A 27819-nucleotide genomic window follows, 5' to 3' on the forward strand; every position below is an offset into this window, starting at 1 on the left:
GGTGCGTATGCTCCCTCTACCAAAAAAATATATTTCGAAATGTCAAAAAATTTGGACAAAAAATTCTACATGTACATCTTCATTATGTATGTGCATTCGTCAAGTTTCACGAAAATACAATATTTTTTGTGGTCTATGTAAAAAGGAGAAACTTTATCATGTGAAAAGCATTATTTTTAGCACCGAATTTTATCTTTTTAACATACGTCACATGATAAGTCGATTTTTTATGAAACGACTTTGTGAGCGCGTAGCACGTGAAGATGTACGTACCAATTTTTTGTTTCAATTTTTTTGAAATTTAAAATATGTGTAATATGCATTTCAAATTATAGGGAGCATATGCACCCATGTTCCAAAACACCACTCCCGAAATCGGAAATAGGGTATGTACGCATGCGTTTATATAAGAGTGTTTGTATGTATGTATATATGAACGTCTAAATTTGTACTGTGTTTCGAAAAAATGTAAAGTGGCAAAGTAAACGAGTGCAAATAATAAATTACCCCCGAGTCAGGACGCTGTGACGTTTTTTCCCTTCCGCTCGACCCCGACCTAGTCGTGCCGCCGGCCGCCCCTCTCCACGCCTGTCAGCCGCGCTTGGCCGCTCCGCCGCGGCTCCCCCCGCTCCCCCTTCCCGTCCTCCCCCATCTCCACCTCGTCCGGCGAGCATCCCCCATCTGTCCGCACCTGGCCGGTGTTGCCGAGTCTTCTTCCTATCATCAGCCGGCAGCCCTACTTTGCTTCCACAAGGAAAGGCAAGCTTTCTTTTCTTCCTGTTTTGCGAATTTAGCTCGTTGCACGCCGTCACCTGACGACGGCGGCTGGTGGTTGTAGAAGCGAATCGGCGACGAAGAGGCTGGCGGCGCAGCGGCGGTGAGGCGAGGAGGAGTCGTCTTGCAGCGTGCGGACTGCGGACCAGGCGACGACGCCGCTTCCGTTGAAAGCCACCGGCGGCGCCACTAACGGCATCGGCCTCCAGATCGCAAGGTATCTATCTCCCGGAAGAATTCGAGACGAACACCGCGGCTTCCCTTCGGCCAATCCCCCTTTCAATTCTCTGTGATTTCGCGTCTGCTCGACCTGTTATCAGATTTAGTTTTCTTTTACCCCCAATGTGAGAGAAGCAGAACACATGGGGCTGATTTCCGAGGGCTTTAAAATTTTCTCGTGCAAACGAAATTTCAGATGAGGCTGGTCGGCTTGACGGGCGGGATTGCGTCGGGGAAGAGCACCGTGTCCAGCCTCTTCAAATCCGCCGGCGTCCCTGTTGTCGACGCGGATATCGTCGCTCGGGTAAGCAGTATTGATCTGTATACGGGGATCTAGATTCTTTGTACTACAGTTTGTAAACAGAAATCTATCCTCGTTCTAATCAACTTACGCACTGTGCTCAGTAGATAATACCAACATACAGTACATTTTATTGCGTTGATAGTACTTGTTCTCCTCTCCCTGAAAATTGAAGGCAACACTTGGTATCAATTTAACTTTGTAGCAGAGTCTTATAACATAGAGCTAACTGCCCAGCTTATCTTTATGTGGGGGGCAAAGGGCAAATACTGTGTCTCACATCGTAGTTTTCTCCTTACTAATATTCAGGGATTCACACTAACAAGAAATAGAGCTAGGGGTTATGTCGGCCTTTTAAGAAATGTGTTATTTGTTATTCAGTGAGGATTATTTGATAGGAATTCAGAATCTAATCTTGGCTTCAGTAAATATAAGGTGTGCATGCTCTAGCCAAAAATACTAGCTGCTTAGAAAATAATTCTTCTCATTGTGTTGCTATATGGTTAAAAGAAGCTTGCAATCTGCGAGCATAGGATCAGAAGAGGGAAAAAGAAAGGAAAACAAACTAACAAGCCAGCATTCAGGCAGTAGAGGCCCAGAAATACAGCGGGTGGGGCAGTGGAAGTTAAGGTCTTAAATTCCCAATCCCTTGCTCAAATCCATTCTGTCTAATTGGTACTCGGAATCTGGTATCACAAATATCTTGCCATATCTGGAATACATCTGGAATAAAAGTAACTGAAACAACATTAGCACACTGACTGGTATGGTGTTATATTGATCATGTCAGACTTCAGGTCTTCATGGGGATGTGTGAATGTAAACACTGACGAGTTATTAATACGGTGTTTTAAGGTATTACCTGCATTGGAAACCAATGTCAATTGAGCGAACATGATCTGAGGTAATTATGTATGCATTATTGTCATCAACTTATCTTGGATGCCAAACATCAACAGCACCAAATTGGCACATCTCCTGGTAAGATGGTGTGAGATTAATCATGTTGGATTTGGTGCTTCATGATTTAGCAATTAGTTTCTTGAGCTTGAACCACAAAGCAGGGCTTATCATTGTTTAGACTCATTATGTGTTATGAGATCTTGCCAGATGCAATGACTAGTGACTTGCTTGTCTTCGTTATGAGCTTTATGCTGATTATGGATACATGCATTTGCAGAACGTGGTGCAGAAAGGTACTGGAGGTTGGAAGAAGATTGTAAAAGCTTTTGGGAATGACATTTTGTTGGAAAATGGAGAAATTGACAGAGCTCGCTTAGGTCAGATTGTTTTCGCTGACCCAGTGAAACGCAAACTTCTGAACCGGTACAACTTCTGTTGACATAAATATTTCATCTTAATTTCTTCTTCTGCTGGTTTGTCGATAGATTTTTGATTCCGTTTATTTTTTGGCGATTACTACATGATTACTGCATCAAGAAACACTTTTGTCTTGCATATTCAGTTCACATTAACTATTTGCATAGGTTTTGCTTCATATGCTGATGATGAACTGTAATAAAATTACCATTAATAATACTAATTAGTTTTATATTTTAGAAAATAGAATACTTCAGTAAAGGTTGTATAATATGATACCGGTTTACAAGCTGTTTATGCTTATAATTTGTCCATGACATATTAAGGATTCTTGTTTGTCAACATTATGGCTCGATACTGACTACATTTTTGTCTCTTAATTGTGGTTACTTTCAGTCTTCTTGCCCCACATATTTCATTTGGTATATTCTGGGAGGTACTAAAACTCTGGGTGAACGGATGCACAGCTATCGTTGTTGACATCCCGCTCTTGTTTGAGACAAAGATGGACCGATGGACACACCCTGTCATTGTTGTATGGGTGGATCCCAAAACACAAATTGAGAGGCTCATGTCAAGAGACGGGTGCAGCGAGGAACAAGCTCAGAGCCGGATCAACGCGCAGCTTGCACTGGACTGGAAGAAGTCTGAAGCAGACATAGTCATCAACAATTCCGGTTCTATGGATGACATGAAAGAACAGTTCCATGAAGTGCTGAAGCAGGTTTCTGGTCCCTTGACATGGAAGGAGCGCATGTTGTCGAGGGATGGCCTTCTCTCTATCCTCCTATGCACAACTGCTGGGGTTTTACTTGCTCAGAAGAATCTGCTATGATCTTCATTATACTAGCTTAGGACGGAACCAGGTTAATGGGTTTAAAATTGCAAAGTATAGCTGGATAGCACTGGACAAGAACCGTTATAATTCTGTTCAATGTTTCGGAGTCATGCAACAAGTGCTGATATTTTGAGCAGTGAAATAGGTTGTGCAAGTGCTTGCTTGTGTTGTCTTTTGATCTGAACCTTGATTCGCAATGGATAACATTATTGCCCCGTATACCTTAAAAGTGGAAATTGCTCGTTTGATTGCTTCGAAATTTGTTGAAATAAAGAGACTGATTCATACGAAAATGCTGAACGGAACCCAGGTGCGGGCAAGGATGAAAACGTATCCAATTAGATAGCAACGCGTGGCTGACAGGATATGTATTCCCATCACGTATATGTCTGTATTTGCAATATGTATTTGCAAGGCTGTTGTTGCTGAGACTCAGGAAACACCCGCACACGAGCTGGGTGTTCTTCACGGGAGAGAAAGAGAGTTGAAGACTGAATGCATCTTATTGCATTGCCTTGAACTGATACATAGTGTAGTATTTATACTACTACAAACTGCTACGGTAGGTATTAGCTAATAGTGTGAAAATATCCTGGAGTCAAGCCACCTCTACCCTGCCATACTATTCCTGGTCTGAACTAAGCTGAAATACTTGACCGCCTCATGCTGTGAAGACACACTTTCTTCACACTCTTACAACAAGCTCTACAATGGGGGTGGTCCCGCCATTTTCCACTCAGTGAAATCTAGACCTAGGATTTTCCCCGGAGCAAACAACCCTTCATGATGAGTCTATGCGGTGACCCAATGCACGTGATGTACTGAGGTTTTCAGGATTTGGGCCAGGCTTAGGCCTAAATTCTCAGCCCAACGGTCGGGCCGGGTAGGGCTTGGGCCTAGACTTTCAGCTTCGGGATTTTTTGGCCTGGCCTGGCCCGGTCCGAAATCATGTACTTCCTAGGTCCAAATTAAGTGAGTCATAATTTTTAAGGTTTGTATGTACCCAAACCTATTTTTATGTAGTTGTAGGATTGCTTTTTTCTTAGTTTACCTATGCAAATAATTTGGCATCTGAATCAGAACTGCCTCAATCCTTCCTCAATTTTCTCACCCTCAAGCTTTTGGCAACGAGGCGGAGGATGGAGATGGGTTAGTGGTGTCTCTTATAATAGGACATTTCGGCTCGACCAATGATGACATGCAACTTCGGTAGCGGTCGCTCCCAAGCTCTTCCCTTTCTCTTCTTTTAATAAAGGTGGAGCCCTGGATTTCTCCGATCATGTTCGTTCTGGCCGCCGAGGTGGCGGAAGAAGGGACGAGGTGAAACTTTCCAAGGATTGGGCAAAGTTTCTGGTGGTTTATGCGGCCAAATTAAGGGTTCCAAATTCCTTGTTCTTCGACATGCTCGCGACGAAGGAGGGAGTTCGCGTGCCTGTCACTTTTGTTGGTCGGAGCGGGGAGTAGTGCTGCTTCTCTTGGGATTTTCATCACAACGACAAAACCATCGTCTGACGAGGGATCGCCTCGGCAATGCCTACGTATTGTAGACTTGGGTTTCGGGAGAGAGCGACGATGGAGATTCCGGGAGCGAGATTAGGCACACGACGTACCCAGCTTCGGGTCCCCTCGGTGGAGGATCCCTACGTGTCGCTAGCAATCCAGTATATGAGCATAATATGTTTACATCGTGTCGCCATAGGTGGAGCTATGTTGTCTATATTCTGTCTACCTGTTGGCCTCCTTATTTCGGGTGCCCTGGCTAGCTTTATATATGCAACCAGCCTAGGGTTTTACAAGAGTCCTAGTCGACTACTTCTTCGGGTTGCATTGTTGGGCCTTCTCCATATTTGGTCTTCTCCATATTGGGCCGAGTCAGGTATACTAATAATGGGTACGCGAAGGGTATGTCCATGTCAGTAGCCCCCGAGTTTATAGGGAAGTCGAAGACTTGCGTAGAAACTCCAAGCATAACCATCTCCGAAGTCGAAGAAGTACAAGGCGAGGTCCATGTCGTAGATCATGTGTAGCGTAGATGATGTCGACGATTCTTGAAATTATCGGGTGCACGGCAGTGCTCCCGATGGGAGTAGCCCCAGAGTTTATGGGCAAGCGCTTGCACTTGGGCATAGACTCAAGTTGTACTACTCGATGAAGAATTTGACTGTACTTCTGGGCGCAGCCCCTCTTTTTATCGACTCCTGTTAGAGGACTTAATGAAATCCAGCACTCCCGATGGGAGTAGGCTCCACTCGAGTCGTAGAATCGAGTTGAGTCTACAAACCTTGATTGTCGTAGATGCTGTCGAAGCTATTTTCTATCGGGTGCGCGATCAGCGCTCCCGATGGGAGTAGCCCCCGAGGCTACGGCCAAGTGTTTGCACTTGGGTGTAGGCTCAACTTGCTTGTAATTGACTCCACAATTTTTCCTCTTTCTTGTATCTTATCGGGAGGGTGAACAATACTCTCGATAAGAGTAGCCCCCGAGCCTATGAGCAGGTGCTTGCACCTAGGCATAGGCTTAAGTTGTACTACTCGATAAACAACTTGGCGCAGCCCCTCTTTTTATCGACTTCAGGCCGTTGCTATTTTTATTTGACATCCATATCTATATTGTACAGGGATAATGGTAATTGGGGCTAGTTCATCTGACGGATCAGGTACTAGTTAACTGCTCTAGTGGCAATCCGCAAAAACCTACTTCAAGATCACGTCCCCGGACGTGATCCCGAGATACTGGTGTTAACTCGACGAGTGCCGCTTAAGGTCTTACCATTCTGTCGAGTCCCAGTCATGTTTTATCGGGTACCTAACGCGTCCGTTAGGATTTTTCTTCGTATCTGTTGATACGGAAAAAAGTAGCAAACCGACGTTAGAGACGGTGCCACGCCGCTCAGAACGGATCCGGGATCTTACCTTCGCAGAGTTTTGCGGCATTCAGAGATTATTCGCGACTTTTAGCGCTCTGAGAATATATTGTCGAGTGCCTTGTTCGGCTGATGCAATGACCCATTTTGCGGGTTCTTCTATATTTTTCTCGGGCGTGATGAGACAGCCGAATATATTGGGTTCTTCTATAGTGTCGTCAGGCACATCGCCAATGCTCTTGCTCAGAACGAATGACGAGTCAATGGACCCGAAGATTTGTCTATCCTCTTCTTCTTTTTTTTTTGGTTCCTCCTTGATGATAATTTCGTCGAGTTCCTCCTTGAGGACAATTCTTCGGGTCCTCCTTGAGGACAATTCTTCGGGTTCCTCCTTCAGGAAAATTTTGTCGGGTCCTGCTCTTTCTTGAAGACAATTTCGTCGAGTTCTCCCTGTAGACAATTTCGTCGGGTTCTCTCTTATATACTTTGAAATTTGCTATCTCCTGCACAAATAAACAAACTTTTTCTATCTTTTCCTTGACTCTCTTTTTCGCATGCGGTGTCAGATGCTCGGATTCGATGATATGTAAAGTGAATATACGCCGCGCAGCCCCCGAGCGTCGGGTGCGGCAAAATTAAATGATAATCAACTTTATGTGAAATAAAGGAACACTTAGCTTATTGGGCACGACGGAGTCGATGCACGATGAGGTCTTCGAGTGCAACGAAAAAGTCGAGCCGAAGTAGAAACCACCGAATTAACGAAAGTGGATACCACCAAATTGTTGATGAAGAGATAGCCGAGCCCCCGAGCACTGCTGGGGTGATGTCATGATTGTTGCTTAGACGCCGTGTCACAGTTGTTACTCGGGGCGAAGTTGTTGTCGAGCCCCAGAGTATTATCCGTGTCGCCGAAAGAAGGCCATTAAGGATGAAATACTGAAGATGAATCCGAGATGAAGTACTTGAAATCACTTCATATTAAAGATTACACCATCAAATATGAATCATATACTGAAGATGAATCTGCTGATATCATAGAGGATGAATCAATTGACCCGAAGAATACAGTAGTAACCATAGAAGATGAATCCGCTGATATCATAGAGATAAATCCATTGACCCGAATAATACAGTAGTAACCATAGAAGATGAATCCGCTGATATCATAGAGGATGAATCCATTGACCCGAAGAATCCAGTAGTAACCATAGAAGATGAATCCGCTGATATCAATTGACCCGAACAATACAGTAGTAATCATAGAAGATAAATCCATTGACCCGAAAACGCATCAGGTAATATTGTATAAGTGAACCAATAATAACCCAAAGAAAACCAATCCAGTAACCCGAAGAAAATAAATCTACTGAGCCGAAGAACATAAAGCCACTAAGTCAAAGAAAATAATTCCACTGAGCCGAAGAAAATAATTTCACTGAGCCGGAGAAGATATATCCAGAGCCGAAGAAGAGAAATTCACCAAATAACCGAGTATATTTGTGGTAATGAAGTAATGGCGCAGCCCCCAGTGTTTGGGTGAATTTGCTGTAATAATGTAATAGCGCACAGCCCCCAAGTATTCGGGTGTGGCGAAAATAAATAATAATTGACTCTTGGGATAGGAACACTTAGCTTTATTGTTGGATGCGGTGAAGTCGAGGTGGAAGTAGGCCGTCCGGAAGATGGAGTCGACGAAGCGGATGTGCTTGATGCAGCGGAGCCGTGCGGCGTTTAACCGAAAATATTTGACACGATGGAAGTAGTCGGCATGGAGGAGAGAATCATCGAGTTTGCGGCGGCGAAACCCCGGGCGAGGCGAGTGCGCGTTGTTGGGTTAACGGCGGGCGAGTCCCCGAGCGTGACAAGGGCACGATGTCGGGTGCGCGACAGCGGACGCGTGATGGCGAACGAGGTCAACACAGCAAAGTAGTCGAAGTTTGTTTCTGATCTGCAGTTATATTACGGCGCAAAAAGCCTACGCGCAAATAATAGTACGAGCTGGAAAAAAATTTTTGGCGAAATAAAATAAATTGGGAATGTAGCACCTGATTATTGTTGTATTGGATGTTTATCGCCGATGAACTTGATGGCTTGATCCATGTAAGGAAGTAGCAATCAATGAAGAGGCCGCAGCCGATGTGCAGCTCCGTGACAGGCGAATACCCGAGTGTGTTGAGTCCGCAATGCCGAGTCTTCACGTGACGTAATAGTATAGCAGTAACAAAGCGTAGCTTTTGAAAACTTTGAACAAACGATATCCTTTTAGATGGATTAGCTGCCAGTGACGATTGATGTATATTGGACTGAGATCCGGTGCCTCGCCTTAAGCAAGGTACACAGCGCCTTGAGGCCTCATATCCACCCTTCATCTACATCCAACGGACAGGAGCGCAAGGCGTGGGTCCGTGCTGAGTCATCACCTCCGTCCTCACACGCGCTCAAGCCAAACGAGGACAACTTTCAGATAGGAGGTCGGGCAGCTCTTGGGGCGGAGCTTGCTGGTCCGGCCGCCGCCGCTGCGCTCACCTCCGGCAATGAAGGAGCTCTGGAGGTTACCCGCCGTCTCCCTCCGCCCACCTGCGACCGCCGCCGCTGCACCCACCTCCGGCAACGACGGAGATCTGTAGGTGACCCACGCCGGTCCGGCCGCTCGCTTCTTCCACCTCCAATGGAGCCTTGGACTGCTTTCTGATGCCCCCATTCCTTGCCACTGGTAGCCACTAGCTCAAGAATCAAGATCGATCGCACAACACGTCTTTTTCCAAACGAACATCCGCAGAACAAAGAAACTGAATTATGTTTAGTTATTAACAGTTTAACACGCAAACGGCAGAACATCTGGCTAGTTCCAGTTCAGAAAAACAACAACAAGGACGGCCGATGTTTTGAAGGGTCTGCAAGGTCGTTGAGGGAGCAGAACTGGGCGCCGGATGCGCTCGCCGGCGGCCATCGGAGGGGCGGAGCGAGCCGTCGGCGGCCGTCGGAGGGGCGGACGCGAGCCGTCTCGGACGGAGACTGAGGGGCAGCTGCAGAGGCCGAGCGAGCAGACGGAGGTGTGCGGAGGAGCAGCAAGCAGGGCGGAGGTGGACGTCGCCGGCGGGAGGCGGCAGACCTTTGGCTGGGGAAAGCTGCCCGCGTTGCTCATCTGCCTTGCGCGCATGTGAGGATGGATGCGTTGACTCGGGACTGATCCGCATTTTGCACCGTTGTCCGTTGGATGCAAATGGATGGTGGATGCGAGGCCTCAAGGCGCTGCGTGCCTTGCTTAGAGCATCTCCACTCGTCCCCCCGAACAGGTCCCCGGCGAGCGTTTTTTCCATCTGGACGGCGTAATTCGGCCCAGTCGCGCCCCCGGTTCCTCGTTTTCGTCCGGATTTGGGCATAAATTCATCCGGCGATCCCACGCCATCCCCGGCCCCCCGGGGAGCGCTCGGGGACTCCGGACGAAACGAAAGCGCGCGAAACGGCGAGGAAACTTCCCGCGCGTCTGGTGGCCCCAACTTGTCGGCGAGAGAAACCGATCGTCGTCCTCATCGCATCGTCTTCCGCGCGCTGTAAAGCCTGCCGCCGGTCTGCATTCGCCGGCCACGCGGCGAGTTAATGTCGTCGTCTTCCGCGCACGCATCGTCTTCCGCGCGCACTAAAGGCTGCCGCCGGTCCAGCTCGCCGCGGACGCGTCGCAATCCACGCGGCATTTAATCCCCGCGCCGGCCACGCCTATATACGCCGGTCCGCTCGCCGCGAGGCGCACCCCCGTGCTCCACTCTCCCTCCACTCTCCCTCTACTCTCAAGATGGCGTTCTACGACGACGACGGCGCAGCCAACAACGGCTTCCCCGCCGGTCGCTCCACGCGTGGGAGGGGCACCTCCTCCACCGAGCGGGGTACCCCTGCCCGCCGGACACGAGGCCTCCCGGAGGCGGCCGGCGGCTAAGTGCCGGCGGCGTTCCAATCCCGCCGCCGCCGCGGGCCATGCCCTCGACGTCGCCATCGAGGAGGCGAGGATGACGATGACCGACGAGGAGCGCGCCGACCCGCGCCACCACCCCGAGAACTACACGCGGTGGAACTCCTACTTCCTCCGGCGGTGGGAGCGGGAGCTGGCGGCCTACGACGGCCCGCCGCCTCCGCCTGCGCGCAACAACGCCGCGGGCCGCCGACGGTGGTGGAGCGCGCCGGAAAGGACGTTGGCGAACGTCCTCGCGCACATCGAGGGCGGCAACTTCCCGGTGCTCACGATGCCCCCTCCATCGGCATCGAGGGCATCGGCGAGCCGCCGTCGGGGAAGCGTCTGGCAGCCACGGCGCATGGCTGCCAGCCTCGTCGTCTTCCGGATCGGCGTCAAGGTCATCCTTGGCGCCGGTGAAGAGGGAGGAGGCGACGTCGCCTTCGACGCCGGTGCGCGTCAAGAAGGAGCCGGCGTCTCCGCCGGCGACCAGAGGGCGCAGTAGCGGCGCCCTCGTCATCCGAGAACAGCCTTCCGCGCCGCGAGCGGCCGGAAGAAGACGAAGAAAGAGGCCGCCGCAAGCCAGCTCGCCGAGGAGGAGGCGAAGCGCGCGGAGGACGCCGCGATGGCGGAGGCGATCGCCGGGTCGCTGCACGACATGGAGGAGGAGAAGCGCGCGGACGACGCCGCACCGGACCGGGCCGGCGCGGACCGGGAGCGCGAGGAGGCGGAGCGGCGGCGGCGGCTGCCTGGACTCGGCCGCCGCACGCCAACTCGCCGCCCGCGCCGCTCCAACCGCCAACGACGATGTCGCGCGGTACCGCCGTCCTGCGACACCTCCATCCGGCGTCGCTCGTCCCCGTCGTCGACCTCGAGTCCTCCGACGACGACGGGTACAAGCCATCCCCGGGGTGGGGAGACGCCGGCCAGGGCAGCAGCAGCCAGGCCGCGCAGCCGAAGGCCAACGACGACGGCTCCGACGACGACGGCGGCGACTACACGGTGTTCTACCGCCATTTCGGCATGTAGAGCGCCGTGTTTTAAAATTAGCGTTTGAATTCCCCTAGCCGAATTCGAAATATAGTTGAATTCGGCCTCTATGTATGAACTCCACCCGTAATGTAATAAATATCATTAAATTTAGTCTATATTCACCCGTTTTTAGCCGTAGTTTGTCAAGTTTCCGTTTTTTAAATTCGCATCGTCGACTTCGCCTGGGCACGCGGCTGGGAAACTACTACTCCCCACGCCAAATCTTCCTCCAATCCGGACGAAAATTTCACCGGATTTGGGCGTGGGGAGCGCCAACGAGTGGGGATGCTCTTAAGGCGAGGCACCGGATCTCTGTCCATGTATATTTGTGATGCTGCTTCATAGAAATTGGTGCGCTCATCCAGTCTTGTATATTGTGGCCATGAGACATGATAGAAAAGTGGAGACTGGCCCAGATTGGAAATAACCGTGATAGAAAAGTGCTGCGACGCTGATTCAAACCAACTATGACCAGAGATAGAAAAGTGGAAGCCAACCCGGACATCTCCACGGATCCCGTCGAAACTGCCTTTGCTTTATTGCCTGCTCAAGCATCTGCCGTGTTTTTTTTTTTTTTTTTTTTTTGAACATTAAAACTTTTTATTCATATCAGCAACATTTTACAGAAAGAAGTGTGAAAGGATTCACACTATACATGGAGAATACATCTCTGAATAAGCATTGTCCTGCGCTAGATGAGAGACATCTAAATGCTAGAGAAGAAGAACTCAGTCTGAGACCTAGTCTAGCTTGATGATGAGCCTTGACATTATAGCATCTGTTAATATGAGCTATTCTGCTTGAGTGAAAGACGCTCGTTGTTTGGATTTCAGCCAAGGTTGGTCTGATGACCCAATGACCTGGAGCACGGAGAATCGAGGTGGCTTTTGCTGCTGATGCCAGGGTGGAGCAATCTGTGAAGACTTGGGGATCATGTATGTTGAGCAAGTCTGCAACCTTTAATGCTAACAACAATCCAAAAGCTTCTGCCTGAAGAGGAGAGTGAGCTGGTGGAGACAAGGCTGCAATGTGTATTTGCTTGCAATGATGATTTCCTTCGAGTTGAATGACGATACCTATTCCAGCCGGAGTTGGAACTTGATTGTCTGTACTCTTCCATGCCGCATCGCAACAGATAATGTTACCTGCAAGAGAATAAGGATCTTGCTGTGGTTCCATTCGTTGTTCTGGCAAGTTGATCCTTTGATGCTCTTGTTTGGAGATATTATTTTCAAGTCTAGATCCCTGCAAGATTGCATTTGCAGCAGGATAAACTTGGCGAGGATTAGTAGATTTTCTATTAAAAAGTGCATCATTCCTAGCCTTCCAAAGACACCACAAGAATGTGTATAAATTAGGAATATTAATATGAGGATGACCCGAGGAGAGTAAAGCTTGGATCATCTGGGAGACCGATCCATGATTTTGAGCTAGTATCTCAGTTCTGATAAACCAAGGATTAGAAAACCAGGCCGCTTTTGAAAAAGTGCAAAGAAAAAACATGTGCATCTCGTCCTCCACAACACCACATCTGCAGCACTCTTGTCTGATGTGCTTTGAAAATTTGCTAGCTCTCTTACCTGTGGGAAGAGCTCGACGCAGCAGCCGCCAAGCAAAAGTCTGCACCCTTGGAGCCATTTGCTTTGCTTGCCATACCTGATTAAGAAGATTTACAATAGGTGGAGGCACAACTTTTGGTCTTTGATTAGCAGGCAAAGAAAGATTGTTAAAACAGTGTTTGTAAGCGCTTTTAGAGGACCATACGCCCGAAGGGGTTAGTTTCCAAACAAGAGTATCTTGCCCATCAATATTGACAATGGGTGTCTCAATAATAGCAGCAGCAGTTTCAGGTGTGAACAGAGATTTTATTAAATCTGCATTCCACATTTTCTGGTTAGGGATCCAAAGATCCTTGACCGTGGCAGGATAAACAAAGGGGGGTTGTTGGATTATAAGATTGTCATAAATATTTTTCCACATGGAGAACCAAGGCGAACTCCAAATAGAACTACTTCCATCCACAATCTGATTAAAAGAGGCTGAAATTAAGAGAGGTCTCACCTTGAGAATTGCTGCCCAAAACGCCGATTTTGCAACATTTGATGTTGCTCTCCAAATAGATGTGCCATTGTGATACTTTGCCTTAAGGATGAGAGCTAGGTGGCTTTGGGGTTCTTTTGCTAATCTCCATGCCGCCGAAAGAATCAGTCCTTGATTTAAGGCCTGCATATTTCTAACACCAAGTCCTCCCATTTTCTTCTCTACACAAATGTCTGCCCAGGCCCTAAGACACATGGTTCTTGTAGTTTGTTCCTCCTTAATACCTGTCCACCAGAAATTCCTAATGATAGCTATGATTTTTGCTAGGAATTTCTTTGAAAAAAGAATATTAGACATATAGTAAACAGGGATAGAGGAAAAGACAGATTTTATGAGAGTTAGTCTTGCTGCATGTGATAATCTATTGGCTTTGTAAGCACTCAGTTTTGATCTGAATTTATCATAGACAAAGTTGTAAGCTGCTGATCTGTCTTTTGCTGGAAGCATGAGAGGGTGCCCCAAATGAATAGTGTTTTTGTCGATGTCCGGGACTGGAAATATTTGCTTAATGCTTTGTCTAACTCTGCAAGTTAACTTTTTACTAAACATTATACCTGATTTGTTCCAGTTTGGAAGTTGCCCTGATTGTTGACAGAATTGTGCTAAAATATGGGATATAGTAGTAGCCTCCTGCACATTAGCTTTTCCACAGACTAACAGATCATCCGCAAACATAAGAGAGTGAATAGGGGGGCAATTCGGTCCCAGAGAAATGCCGGAGAGATGATTTACCTGCAACTCGTCCTGTAGTGTGAGTGAAAGCTCATTCACTGCAAGAACAAAAAGAGAAGGAGACAAAGGGCATCCTTGCCTTATGCCTCTGCTACTTTTGAATTGGGCAAAGGATTGGCCATTAATAATAACTGAAAAAGTTGGAGAAGATATGCAAGCATAGATTAAATTAATAAAATGGACATGGAGCCCTTTGCGTGCGAGAGCCGACACAATGAAATGCCATTCTAGTCTATCAAAAGCTTTGGCTAAATCAATTTTAAGCATGAAGTCAATGCCATCCCAAGAATTAAGAGAGAAGGAGTGAGCGATTTCCTGAGCTACAATAATATTATTGCTAATACGCCTACCTTCAATAAAAGCCTGTTGCGAGGGATGGATGTAATCTGGTAAGTGTGGTTTTAATCTATTCGCCAAAGATTTTGCAATTATTTTATAAACAACATTGCAAAGGCTGATTGGTCTAAAGTCCGAAGGAACATGGCAAACAAGCTTTTTTGGTATAAGAGCAATCTGAGTTTCATTAAGACGAGGAGGGATATTACCTGTGATGTAGAAATTTCTAACCAGCTTAGTAACATCTTCTCCAATCCAACTCCAAGCCGAAATGTAAAAACCAACATTGAATCCATCAGGTCCTGGTGAAGCATTCTTTCTCATGGATTTGAGAATTTCCCACACTTCTTGCTTGTACGGAATTGAGTTTGTAAAATCATGTGCATCTTGGGGATGAGAGGTATTCAAGAATAGCCTGTCATTGTTAGAAGACAAGGAGTGGAAAATATTTTTGAAATAGTCAACAAATTCATGGGCAATGTCTTCGGGGTGAAAAAGATTATTTCCATGAGCATCTTTAATGGAGACAATACGATTGCGTCGCTTTCGCTTGAGAACCGCATTATGAAAGAAAGATGTGTTCCTGTCTCCTTCAGTCGCCCAATGTTTTTTCGCTCTTTGCCTGTAAAACTCAGTAAGTTTAGTCATGTTTTCTTCATATTGAGCTATAAGTTTTACCTCAATGGAATGGTCTTGGTCCTGAATAGGTTGCATCTGGATGGTGTTGATTTGTTGTTGAAGCGTGTCAAGTTGCTGCTGAATCGGTTTTTTCTTCTTGCACCATTTTTTTAGAGTACCTGCAAGGTTAGTCGTTCTAGAATGGAAGGGTTTATTAATAGACAAGTCCCAAGCAGTTTTAGCAACATTCTGGAAGTCCTCCTCCATAATCCACCAGTTCTCAAATTTAAATTTTAGCTTTGGTCTGCGATATTTAGATTCGGTTGTCACAAGAATAGGAGCATGATCACCAAACATGATAGGAAGATTAAAAACATTTGTATTTGGATATAAATCACACCATTCAGCATTCGCAAGACAACGATCAAGACGTTCAAACACCGGCGTAGAAGAGAAACGTTTATTTGTCCAAGTATAAGCAGGACCACTGAAACCGAGATCAAGGAGACCACATTGTTTGACATAGCCATTGAAAGTACGCATACGATAGTGATTTATATTAGCCGAAGTGGTATCCAAATCACACATGATATTATTTAGATCTCCTAAGCATACTAATGGCTTTCCTAGATTATCATGCACAAAGGTAAAAATATGGTCCCAAATTATCTTGGTGTGGCGATGATGGGGATCCCCATAAACACAAGCCAACAAAAACTTAATATTAGTAGGTACATGTTCAACTATTGCTAAAATAATGTAGCGGTTAGAGAACTTGACATAGACTTGCATTTCATCTGTCCACAGCAACCAAAGACCACCAGAGAGACCAATCGATGGAACTACAAAACTATCAGCAATATTAAAACGAGTATTAAGCTGGGAAGAAGTGCACCTAGATGATCTGGTTTCAGAAACAAAAATTAGATGTGCACCTGTTGAGTTCATGAGTCTGTCAAGGTACATCATTTTGGTAGAGTTGACTAGGTCCTTTCCTTTACCTTGACAATTCCAGCCGATGAGCTTCATGGCTTCAATGGCGCATAAAGGCCTGACGCCACTTCCTAAATGGCCTTCAAACTGCTACTGGTACTAGGTACCGGGAGTTGATTCCTCCCGAATTTCCTTGATGGGATGGAGCTATAGAAGGAGCTCCCACAGCAGCAGACACAGTAAGATTTTTTTTTTTTTGATAGCGTCCGCCTTCGTCGGTGGAGGAGAAGCACAGTGTCCCGTTGTTTTTTCAGGCTCCACTATGAGGACTCTCCCTTGATCCCGAACTGGAAGAACAGAACAAATCTTACTCACTCAGCGGGAGGAAGAAGGGGAGAATTGAAGATTTTTGGATCGTGGCTTATTAGGGAAAAAGGGAGGAATAAGGTTCAGGGAATAGATCGTGATTGTACAGATATAGTCAAGGGGAAGATACAGTAGGGAATCAGATTTAGGGCGGGATCAGAAGGGGAAAATCAGGATTATGGCTCGCTAGGAAAAGAAATGGAGTGATTAAGGAGGAGAAAGAACTAGGGATTCAGATCTGTGGGCATGAGATTAGCTTTCCTTGAACATGAGAGTGGTCTTGGCGAAAGGGAGAATCGGATCAGGAAGGTAAGAACCAGAAACAAGTGGAGATTAGATGGATTCAAGACAGTTTGAGAAGGAACCAAGAGAGATTAGAATGGCATCACGCCAATCGCTGGCAAATCGCCACAATCGCCACAGAGGGCAAAGTTTGACCAAGTGTGTTCATCTTTGTTTGCATCTGCCGTGTTTGGACAAGACTTCTTGTTGCTTCCTCGTGCGTGCGTGCCGTGAAAATCCAATCTAGCTTGGATCCTGGCGCTGCAATACGGTGGATCGCACACATGCCGATGATTTTGCCCTGTAGATCGGGATCTCGCGAAATTTCCTGGCCGTGTAGCTGGATCGTTGAATTTGAATTGACAGCAGTAGAAGATAAAGCCGGACGCGATGTGCGCGCCGTTGATGAAGAATGTTGATGAAGAATGATTTCGCCCGGATGACAAAATCCAGTCGTCGTGATTTCCACAGACGGCGTCAATTGACGAGGGATCACCTCGGCAATGCCGTATTGTAGACTTGGGTTTCGGGAGAGAGCGACGATGGAGATTCCGGGAGTGAGATTAGGCACACGACGTACCCAGCTTCGGGTCCCCTCGGTGGAGGATCCCTACGTGCTGCTAGCAATCCAGTATATGAGCATAATATGTTTACATCGTGTCGCCATAGGTGGAGCTATGTTGTCTATATTCTGTCTACCTGTTGGCCTCCTTATTTCGGGTGCCCTGGCTAGCTTTATATATGCAACCAGCCTAGGGTTTTACAAGAGTCCTAGTCGACTACTTCTTCGGGTTGTCTTGTTGGGCCTTCTCCATATTTGGCCTTCTCCATATTGGGCCGAGCCAGGTATACTAATAATGGGTACGCGAAGGGTATGCCCATGTCATCGTCGTCCTTCAAAGTTGAATGGTGTCCACTCCTACCTTCGGTATCGGTTTCTTCGTCCTACCGGCATCAGATGGCCATCCGCAACCTCTAGGTTGTAAAACAATATCAAAGGCCCTGTGCCTACAATGCAGTGGGCTCCTGCCTCCCCGTTCCAAGTTGTTTCGTCTCCGGCAACATCAATGGTGAGTGCGTTGAGTTGGTGATTCACGGTGGAGAAGGAGCAGGCATTGAATGCTTTTCTAATTTTTATTGTAAGATCTTCTGTGCAAAATAATAGGGCTTTGTTATAATTGTATATTCCGTTGAATCCCTATATGTAAGTTTTAATTCCACTAGCAAAAATAAATGAAGCTTTCGGTACTTTGAAATGGGGTGAAATCGAGCTAAGCCGAGCTAGCTTGAGGCTATGGACTTCGAGCCGAGACATGGCTTGACTTGCTGCAAATAAGAGGCTGAAAAGTGGGCTCGAGGCTCAGCTCGTAAGGCTCACGAGCCAGCCACCATGAGCCCACCGCAAAACTGGGAAGCTCCACGTGATTTGTTCCTTTGCTCACTATCACATAGGAACATGCACGTATAGTTCTCTGCTCGTGCTAGATTTGAAGAGTGATGCTAGCGCCGTCACCCTCGTTGGCCTCCGCCACTAACGCCGGTCGCTGTTTCCCCTTCTCCTCCACCAATGTATCCCCCTTGGCCCCAACTTCTTGTTCCTGTCCTCGCCTCGGATGTGTGCAGCTGATAATCCCCAAGTGCATGGGATCAGTACAATTCAATAAGTATTTGAGTGTCGAGTCCACGAGGAGCTGAAGGTAAACTATCTATTCTCTAAAGACATAACACCCACTTATATAGCCTTCTATGCAAAGCGAGGAAATATGGTGTGTTTGTGTGTGTGAAGAGGTTTCTACTATAAAACCATATGTGCTGAAATTAAAATGCAATAAGTAAAACTAATGCAAGAAAAGTAAAGAGCAATAAAGTAAAATGAGATGAATTGAATTAAAGTGGAGTAACTCAAGGGAGTAAGTGTTCTAGCAAGTTGCTACTTTATTTGTGTGGTTGTAATAATTAGTGAATGTTAGTATAGTCTTTTTATAATTTCTTCTAGAGAGGAGTCATAGATAGGTGAAGCCATATATATGAGCAAATTCACCCCTAGTGATTGATCCCAAGTCAGTTAATAGCAAACAAGAGAATTATTAAGACATAAAGTCCAACCACCGCTGTAAGTTTAAATGCCCCCATAGTTATACCCCTCGTTGATTAACCATGAATTAATACAACATGAATCTAAAAATTGAGATTCGGTTTCTGTCAAATTCCGACTATCCCTCATCATATCAACATGCATCAGTGACAACCTTGTGCATCCTCCAACATATGTGTGCACTCATATGCTAGTACAACGCGATCATCAATGAAGATAACATAAACTTGTATGCAACCAACAACAAACTATATCACAATTGCCAAGAACAATTTACTACTCAAACATCAACATAGAGATACAATAGATCATGGGAAAACAATATATTGCATCGTACATCATGTTTGCAAAGATATTATAGAGGTAGAATGGTGATGCAGATGATGATGTTGATGAAGATGACCACACCAGAAGGGGCTGGAGTCCACCAGAGGTGATTCCAACAGCGTTTCCCCCCTCCGATCTTCGCCGGCTGCGGCCTGCCGACTCTTTGTTTATGTGTTTTTGATCTCCGCCATCGTTTGCAAGCCCAATTTGCCATTGTGAGGGGTCGGCTAGATTTTGGGACCAAGAGTGTCTTTGGTATATCATAACTGTTTGTGTCATCATGCATAACATGATTATAGAGGATGATCGTGGAAAAAATGTGGATCATACCTACTACGAGTTGATGGGGGTTTCCGTACAAGTGAGGAGGTCCGCACATAGAATTGCCCGATTTATTGCCTCGTATAATTTCACTCGTTCCGACAAAACACATGATGAGCTCCAAAAAGATCTCATGGAAAAATGATGGAATTGGCATGGACGACAATAGTGCCTACTTCTAAACTTGTTGCATATCTGTTGTATTGTTTGAAAACTATGTTTTATTGTTGATCCATAAACTTGTTGTATTTGTTGTTAATAATTTGATGTACTTGTTGTATTTGTTATGAATAATTTGGTGTACTTGTTGTATTCTTGTATTGTAATAATAAATAGTGCATTTATTCAGGGACGGAGCTAGGAATGAAGTATAAGGGGAGCAATCTTAGTATGAGGGGACAGAACTAGCTAAAATCACACAAATAAGGAGCTGTCATGGCTTGTGTTCAAAGGAAAATCATGAGCATAGGGGAGCTATGCCCCCCTCGTCCCCCTTGTCTCCGTCCCTGCATTTATTCGTGAATTTGTGAAGCTTATTTGATCTTGTTGAATGCATAGTAGTGTGTGATAGTTGTTTCCGCCAGCGCTGCGCGCTTTAGTTCGGAGCGTTCGGTGGAGAGAGCGCGGTATAGTTATACAACACATTTTTTACACCCGCGCCCGCACTGCAGTTTAGTGCTTCCGGTAGAGGAAAACACTGCGCAGACCCGGGTTATACAACACGGTCACAGCGAAACGTTTAGAGCATCTCCAGTCGCGTCCTCCAGAGGGATTTGGGGCGTGCCGGACAAAAAAAAACATTCCCAGCCGCATCCCCCAAACCCGTTTTTTTGTCCGGCGCGGCCCGTTATGGTGTCCGGCGCCCTGAGCCCGTCCCCGCCCCAGATGGGACGCTCCGGGCACGCCGGACACAACGAAAAGCGAGGCGGGGTGTGGCTAGACCGATGCGTCAGTGGCTCGGAAGACTAAAACCTCGTCGCCTATCTTTGGTCAAGCGACGTTAATGGCGTCCCAGTTTTACCAGACGATGCAGGGACGCGTCTCGTCGTGCATGGCCGCGTGGTCGTCTGCACCGGCGTTATTGCATTCAACGACCCGCTGCCGCTTCGCCTGCCGCCGCTGTACATTAAGAGGCCCTGCGGTTCATCCCAATCTCTCGCCGCTCCCAGATCTTCTCCTCGTCGCTCCCAGATCTTCTCCTCGCCGCTCCAACCAATGTCGTCGTCCTCCCGCAAGATCGCCGGGGCGAACGGCTTCGGCCGCGGCAGCCTCACCGTGAAGGAGGCGTGGGCGCTGTACCGCACGGGATATCCCGTCCCGCCGGACATGCGCCTGCCAAGCAGCGGAAGCTGGAAGATGAATCTCACCGACGACGGCGAGGCAGGACCAAGCGGCATGGTGAAGGACGAGCCCGTCGACGAGCCCGACGAGCGCGTCAAACAGGAGGTCGTCACCGACGACATGTACAACTTCCACCAGTACTACGACGTCTCCGGCAGCCCCAAATACTTGTAGATTAGTTTTAGTTTAAATTTAGTGGAATCTCGTTCGAATCTAGAATCTATGTAATATGTGTCAAGTTTGGATTAATAGAATCTCGCTCAAGTTTTAAATTTTCGAAATTTTGTTTGACATCCCACAAATGCGGCATAAACAAAACACGTCCCCAAACGTTCAATCCGACATAGTTTGGAGATGGTTTAGGGGATGCGACTTCAGATGCTCTCCACCGCCCAAATATGGCGCGCACCTCCTGCAATCTCTTCCTCAGCGGATGGAGCACCTCTCCTGGACGGCTTGGCATAGCCATAGTCCGCACTCCGCAAGCCACGCTCGCTGCCTCTGCGGTGACCAACTAAGAGCATGTCTAACAGACCCCTTAAATGGCCCAAACCCGTAAAATAACTGCTGATATACGGGGTAGGGCTCTACCCGGCCGTCTAGCACACCCCGTAAAACAGGACCCCGCGTCGATTTTTTACAGTTTTGGCTAAGGGGTGGCTTTTGGCCCCTTACTTGTACGTAGGCCTGGAATTAAAACTCGAAACTCGCGAGCTAAACGAGTAACTCGTGACTCGACTCGTCTCGGCTCAAACTCGGTGTATAACGAGTCAAGCCGAGTTTCATATTTTGTCGTTAAACGAGTTCAAGCTAAACGAGCCGAGTTCATTGAACTCGCGAGTAGCTCGTTTAGCTCGGAAAAAATGAATTCGGCCCAAGCCCACTAAAATGCGCAAGTATATTTGTGGTTTCTCAACTTAGAAATCTTATGCTGATAATATATTGATCTATAGTTATCGTTGTGGTTTATATTTTTGTGGTACCATAGTCCTAATGCTTGTTTTTCATCATTTATGCCCAAGTATTCGGGGAAAATGCATTGTACATTTTACACGTTCTATTTGACAGTTTTAAACGAGCTACTCGTGAGTTACTCGCGAGCTTTGTGAGTCGAGCTAAGTTTCAAATCCGGATTCGATTGTAAAACGAGTCGAGTCGAGCTAACTCGAATGTTGACCGAGCTTTAGCGAGTCAAGCCGAGCTGGCTCGGCTCGGCTCGAAATCCAGCCCTACTTGTACGGGGCGGGAGGCTGAATACAGGGCCAATCCCTCACTCGTGGCGCGCTGAACTTTCAGGAAATCGCAACTGCACGCCGCTGTCGATCTGCAGTTGCGCACGAACGAGAAGAAAATTTTGATGAAACAAAGCTACTGCATGCGAACCCCGGCCGCGCGCGAATCCGTCTAACTAGCGAATGCGTGTGCACATCTACGTACTAGCTCCTCCACAGCAAGAACACCATTAAATTGCAACACGAAGTTCAGACCCATAGAGAGATGATGCATGCTAATTCCAATCCGAGGGCCCGGCTAATGATTCATGAAGTAAACAAAGGGACACACATATGCGGGCGACGCGCACCGCATGGATGCAAATCAGTCTTGAAGACGTCATCTCTAGCTATGCGCAAGCAGGATCTCCGGGGCAGGGCAGGGGGGCGGGGCGCCATCGCGCGACGAGGGCCGTGGCGGGCGGGGGCGGCCGGCCCACGACTGGTGGCGACGCGCAGGGACGGCGGCAGGGGCGGCGGCCAGCCAGGGCGGGGCAGGACCTGGGGCAGTGGCTGGAGGAGGAAGAAGGAGAGGAAGAAGAAGAGGAAAAAAGAAACAACATTGAATATGCCTTTTTACAGTTTAGGGATACGGGTTCTGCTAGCTCGTCCGAGTTTTCGGCCCGTGAAAACCAGATACAGGACCTCTATTTACGTTTTTCAGGACGAAAAAATACGGGATCTGTTAGACATGCTCTAACAGCGGCAGCCCCCTCCTCCCTCCCCCCACGGATCCATCTCCCCTTTCGCCATCGAAGCTCCTGCAGACCCAGCCCCCGAAATAGCCGGCGACCAGGCGGTGCAGAGCTCGGACCTGGAGCCGTATAGCGACCCGAGGCGATGCTAGGGAGAGGAGGCAGCGTGGATCGGTTCCAGGGGAAGGAACCCGAGCGAGTAGGGTCGTTTTTTTTTTCTTAACGACGAAAAGGGTAGACGGGCCCTTATCTCTTTTTGACTCTCTCGCGACTCTTTTGCTTTTGCACAGCGGCGGCTAGGTGGGTGTAGAAGCGAATCGGCGACGAAGAGGCTTGCAGCGCAGCGGCGGCGCGGAGTCTTGCGGACCAGGGCGCGACGCCGCTTCCGTCGAACGCCATCAGCGGCACCACTGACGGCACCGGCCTCCAGATCGCAAGGTATGTATCACCCACCACCCTCCCCCCCTCGATTGCCCCTTACGCTCGTGATTTCTCACCCCTCGACCAATCCGAGCGTGGCACAACACATGTGATGGGCTCATCTCCGAGGGCCTCCCCCTAAACTTTCTCGCGCAAACGAAATTTCAGATGAGGCTGGTCGGCTTGACGGGCGGGATCGCGTCGGGGAAGAGCACCGTGTCCAGCCTCTTCAAATCCGCCGGCGTCCCTGTCGTCGACGCGGACATCGTGGCTCGGGTAAGCTCTATTGATCTATACACGGTGATCTTGATTGATTCTCTGTCGTGCCTTTGCAAGCAATGTTGATGTTCTACTTGATTCAGTCGCAACTATGGTAGTATTTACAATAGTATAGATGTAGCAAGTTTATTTATTCCTGTAATACAGCTTTTTATATACCATGATGAAAAGAAGAGTTAACCCATCCTCATTCTAGTCAACTTACGGACTGTGCTCAGTAGATAATTCCACATCAATACACATTTTATTGCGGTGATATTAGATCTTCTCCTTGCCCTGATAATGGATTGAAGAAAACACGTGCTACTCATCTAACTTTGTAGCGGAGTTTTACAACATAGAACAAACAACTCATCTTATCCTTATATGGAAGGCAAAGGGCAGATACTATGTCTCACGTAGGAGTTTTGTTTATCCCTAGTAATACTCAGGGACTCGCACTAACAAAAATCAGAGCTGGGAGGTTATGTCAGCCTGTTAAGAGATGCGTTCTTTGTTATGCACTGTTGGATTATGTGATAGGAATTCAGAATCTGATCCTGGCTTCAGTACATGTAATAAGGTGTGCATGCTGTAGCCAAAAAATAGTAGATGTCGAGAAAATAGGTCTTCTCATTTTGTCGCTGTATATGGATAAAACAAGCTCGTGATTTGCTAGCGTAGGATCAGAAGAGGGAAAAATATAACAAGCCAGGATTCAGGCCATGCATTGCAGTGGTCCAGAAATACAGCGGGCGGAGCAGCAAGTTAAGGCCTTAAATTCCAAATCCATTCGGTCTAATACGTACTCGGAATCTGGTATCATGAATGTCTTACCATAACTGTGATACGTCTGGAACAAAAGTAAATGAAACAACATTAGCACCATGACTAATATGGCGTTATATTGATCATGTCAGACATCGGGTCTTCATGGGGATATATGAATGTGAAAGCTGTCATTATAAAATACGTGTTGCCACAACCCAGATTGCGGAGGAGATAGTTGTGGGAGGTGGGAGGATGGGGGGTGAGGGAGTTTAGGCTTGGGAGCCAGGGGTAGATCGTACTGTAGGTGAAACCTCCCCTTTTCTCTCTGTTTATTTCTTTGATAGCCATTACACGAGTACTCCCTGGCTTATATAACAGCCAGCCGACAAGAGATCGAAACCGAGTCAACTAGGACTCCTGATTCTAAACGTATTCTAATACTTCCAAATTAAGCAAACTATCAAATCCTAAGATAGGAAGGTTTAGATCTGCTGTATTATTCTAAATTTATTCTAAAACTTGCAAATTAAGGAAACTAACAAATCCTAAGTTCGGAAGGTTTGGATCTGATGTATTGTTTGCCATGCGTGACATCACTCCCCCCTTCGACAAGCAACTAGCTGGAAAGAGGACTAGTTTGCCCAAGAAGACTCAGGAAGCGGTGCTTGTTTCCAGCAGATCAGGCGTCTCCTCTTCGGCATCTCAACTGGCGATAGCCGCATTATTGGCCACCTATTTGGCAATGCCACTGTCTCCTTCGGACTTGGGAGGAGCTGTGAGTTCTGGAGTAGACGGCGGGTTAAGAAGTTCTCCTCGTAGTCGTCGACAAACCCGATTTGATGCAAGTTCTTGATCGCCGCCAGCTGGGTGTTCTGGATTTTAGGCCCAAAACACCGGTTCAGCAATGAACTGAACTCATCCCAGGGCGGTGCGCCGTGCGCAAGCTTGAAACGGCGGAACCATAGCGATGCTCGCCCAGCCAGATGATAGGATGCGAGCCACACCTTGCCACTTTCCGGTGTGCCCTGCCCATCAAAGAATTGCTCAACATGAGTGAGCTATGGCAGCACATCTGCTGATCCATCAAAAATGGGGAATTCCAGCTTATGAAATTTCGGTTTCCACTCGCTGATACCCTCTGGATCATAGGAGAGACTTCTGCGATGGTTCTTCAAGTCCTGAGCAGGATCCTCCTTGTTGCAGGTCTGACTAGAGCTGCCTTTCTCCAGGCGTGCAATGGCAACCTGGTTGGCTGTGGCCTGCTCCTTGAGGTCGGCAATGGCAACCTGGTTGGCTGTTGCTGCTCCTTGAGATCTGCAATGTCCGCCTCAATCTTGTGGAGGAAGGTACTCTGCAGGCCCTCTATGATCTCCTTCCTTGCAGCAACAAGTTTGGTCTCGAGCTTCTCATCAAGCAGCTTGGAGATCATTGCTTCCTCAAAACAAGACACAGGCGGTTTTTACGAAACCTCTTTAAGCAAGGCGATACATGAAGATAGAATGGGAAGAAAAAGCACGAAACAAAATTCATTATTTACTCGATATGTTAGAAGGAGCAAAATTAACAGATACCGGAGCTGCTACAGTTGCTTTCTAGTTTACGTTGTATTTCAAAGAAGGAGTTGAGTTCAGCGAGGAAATCCATGGATGTTGGTGATGGGGAAGCCATGGATAGCCGCGAGAGGTGCGAGGTGGGAGGACGGGGGTGAGGGAGTTTAGGCTTGGGAGCCAGGGATAGATCGTACTGGAGGTGAAACCTCCCCTTTTCTCTCTGTTTATTTCTTTGATAACCATTACACAAGTACTCCCTCGCTTATATAACAGCCAGCTGATAAGAGATAGAAACCGATTCAACTAGGACTCCTGATTCTAAACGTATTCTAATACTTCCAAATTAAGAAACTTATCAAATCTTAAGATAGGAAGGTTTAGATCTGCTGTATTATTCTAAATGAACTCTAATATTTGCAAATTAAGGAAACTAACAAATCCTAAGATAGGAAGGTTTAGGTCTGATGTATTGCTTGTCATGCGTGACAGTGTTTTAAGGTATTACCTGCATCGGAAACCACCGTCAATTGAGCGAACATGTTCTGAGGTAATTATGTTTGCATTATTGTCATCACTTATCATTAATGTCTATGGGATGACAAAAAAAATCAACAGCACCACATTACCATAATTCCTGGTAAGGCTAGTAAGATGTGAGTTTAATTATGTTAGAGTTGGTGCTTTCACCAGCTGAGCATATACAGCACTTTTCATGATTTAAGAATTAGTTTCTTGACTACAGACTGCAACGCAGGCTTATCACTGTATAGACTTATTATGTGTTATGAGATCTCCCTAGACGCTGTGATGAGTGACTTGATTTTGGTATGACATTTATGCTGATTATGGATACATGTATTTACAGAATGTTGTGCAGAAAGGTACTGGAGGCTGGAAGAAGGTTGTGAAATCTTTTGGGAATGACATTTTGTTGGAAAATGGAGAAATTGACAGAGCTCGCTTAGGTCAGATTGTTTTCTCTGACCCAGTGAAACGAAAACTTCTAAACAGGTATAGTTTCTGTTAACATACATATTTCATATTTTTTTTTAAATTCTATTTATTTGAGTGACAACCACTACATGATTACTACTTTTGAAAACACCTATTTATTCTCGCATATCTCATCTTGTTCTGATTTCTAGAAAAAAAATGTCATAAGTTTGCTGCCCATTCAGTTCACATTAACTGTGCTCATAGTTTTTTAAGTTATGTTTCATATACTGATGATGAACTTTGATGAAGTTTACCATTAACAATACTAATTATTTTATTTTATTTATAACACTGCAGTAAGATTATATAATATGATACCGATTTACATTCTGTTGCATTCTTATAATTTTTCCTTGAGATATCAAGGATACTTGTTTGTCAAAATTATGCTTGTATCCTGACTACATTTTGGTTTCTTAATTGTGGCTATTTTCAGTCTTTTGGCACCAAATATTTCATTTGGTATATTTTGGGAGATACTAAAACTGTGGGCAAACGGATGCACTGTTATCGTCGTCGACATCCCACTCTTGTTTGAGACAAAGATGGACCGATGGACGAACCCTGTCGTTGTTGTATGGGTGGATCCCAAAACACAGATGGAGAGGCTCATGTCAAGAGACGGGTGCAGCGAAGAACAAGCTCAGAACCGGATCAACGCGCAGCTTGCGCTGGACTGGAAGAAGTCCGAAGCCGACATAGTGATCAACAATTCCGGCTCCCTGGATGACACGAAACAACAATTCCAGGAAGTGCTGAAGCAAGTTTCAGGTCCATTGACATGGAAGGAGCGGTTGATGTCAAGGGATGGCCTTCTCTCTCTCGTTGTATGCACAACAGCAGGGGTTTTACTTGCTCAGAAGAATCTGCTATGATCTTCGTTAGATGCTTAGGATTTGACTAGGTTAATGGGTTGAAAATTGCGAAATGTGGCTAGAGATTGAACATTAAACCAGCACGATTATAGTTGTGTTCAACATTTTGGATTCATGCAGCTACTGCTAAAATTTTGAGCACTGGAATAAATTTGGTAAGTGATTGCTTGTGTTGTCTGTGTGTTCTGCATCTGTATTCGAAACGGAAGCATTAATTGTTTAGAAACTGGTTGATA

At 46.8% G+C, this 27819-nt stretch overlaps 2 protein-coding genes across 2 annotated transcripts; both read left to right on the top strand.

The window, feature by feature from the left end:
• Window positions 1–879: 879 nt before the first annotated feature.
• On the top strand, window positions 880–3671 carry LOC124661952 (dephospho-CoA kinase). The gene is made up of 4 exons (XM_047199841.1): window positions 880–991; window positions 1190–1297; window positions 2475–2620; window positions 3011–3671. The coding sequence occupies exons 2-4, from the start codon at window positions 1190–1192 to the stop codon at window positions 3447–3449; spliced, it is 693 nt and encodes a 230-aa protein (XP_047055797.1). The 5' UTR covers window positions 880–991; the 3' UTR covers window positions 3450–3671.
• On the top strand, window positions 906–27819 carry LOC124661953 (dephospho-CoA kinase-like). The gene is made up of 4 exons (XM_047199842.1): window positions 906–991; window positions 23302–23409; window positions 26578–26723; window positions 27145–27819. The coding sequence occupies exons 2-4, from the start codon at window positions 23302–23304 to the stop codon at window positions 27581–27583; spliced, it is 693 nt and encodes a 230-aa protein (XP_047055798.1). The 5' UTR covers window positions 906–991; the 3' UTR covers window positions 27584–27819.

This window comes from Lolium rigidum, chromosome 6 (genome assembly GCF_022539505.1).
Source record: "Lolium rigidum isolate FL_2022 chromosome 6, APGP_CSIRO_Lrig_0.1, whole genome shotgun sequence".
In the NCBI taxonomy this organism is placed as follows: Eukaryota; Viridiplantae; Streptophyta; class Magnoliopsida; order Poales; family Poaceae; genus Lolium; species Lolium rigidum.

Bases quoted from the DNA above. Each gene is read 5' to 3' on its own strand.
- LOC124661953 (XM_047199842.1), top strand. From the start codon at position 23,302: ATGAGGCTGGTCGGCTTGACGGGCGGGATCGCGTCGGGGAAGAGCACC. The intron at 23,410-26,577 runs GTAAGCTCTATT...ATGTATTTACAG, and splicing joins ACGCGGACATCGTGGCTCGG to AATGTTGTGCAGAAAGGTAC. The intron at 26,724-27,144 runs GTATAGTTTCTG...GGCTATTTTCAG, and splicing joins AAACGAAAACTTCTAAACAG to TCTTTTGGCACCAAATATTT.
- LOC124661952 (XM_047199841.1), top strand. From the start codon at position 1,190: ATGAGGCTGGTCGGCTTGACGGGCGGGATTGCGTCGGGGAAGAGCACC. The intron at 1,298-2,474 runs GTAAGCAGTATT...ATGCATTTGCAG, and splicing joins ACGCGGATATCGTCGCTCGG to AACGTGGTGCAGAAAGGTAC. The intron at 2,621-3,010 runs GTACAACTTCTG...GGTTACTTTCAG, and splicing joins AAACGCAAACTTCTGAACCG to TCTTCTTGCCCCACATATTT.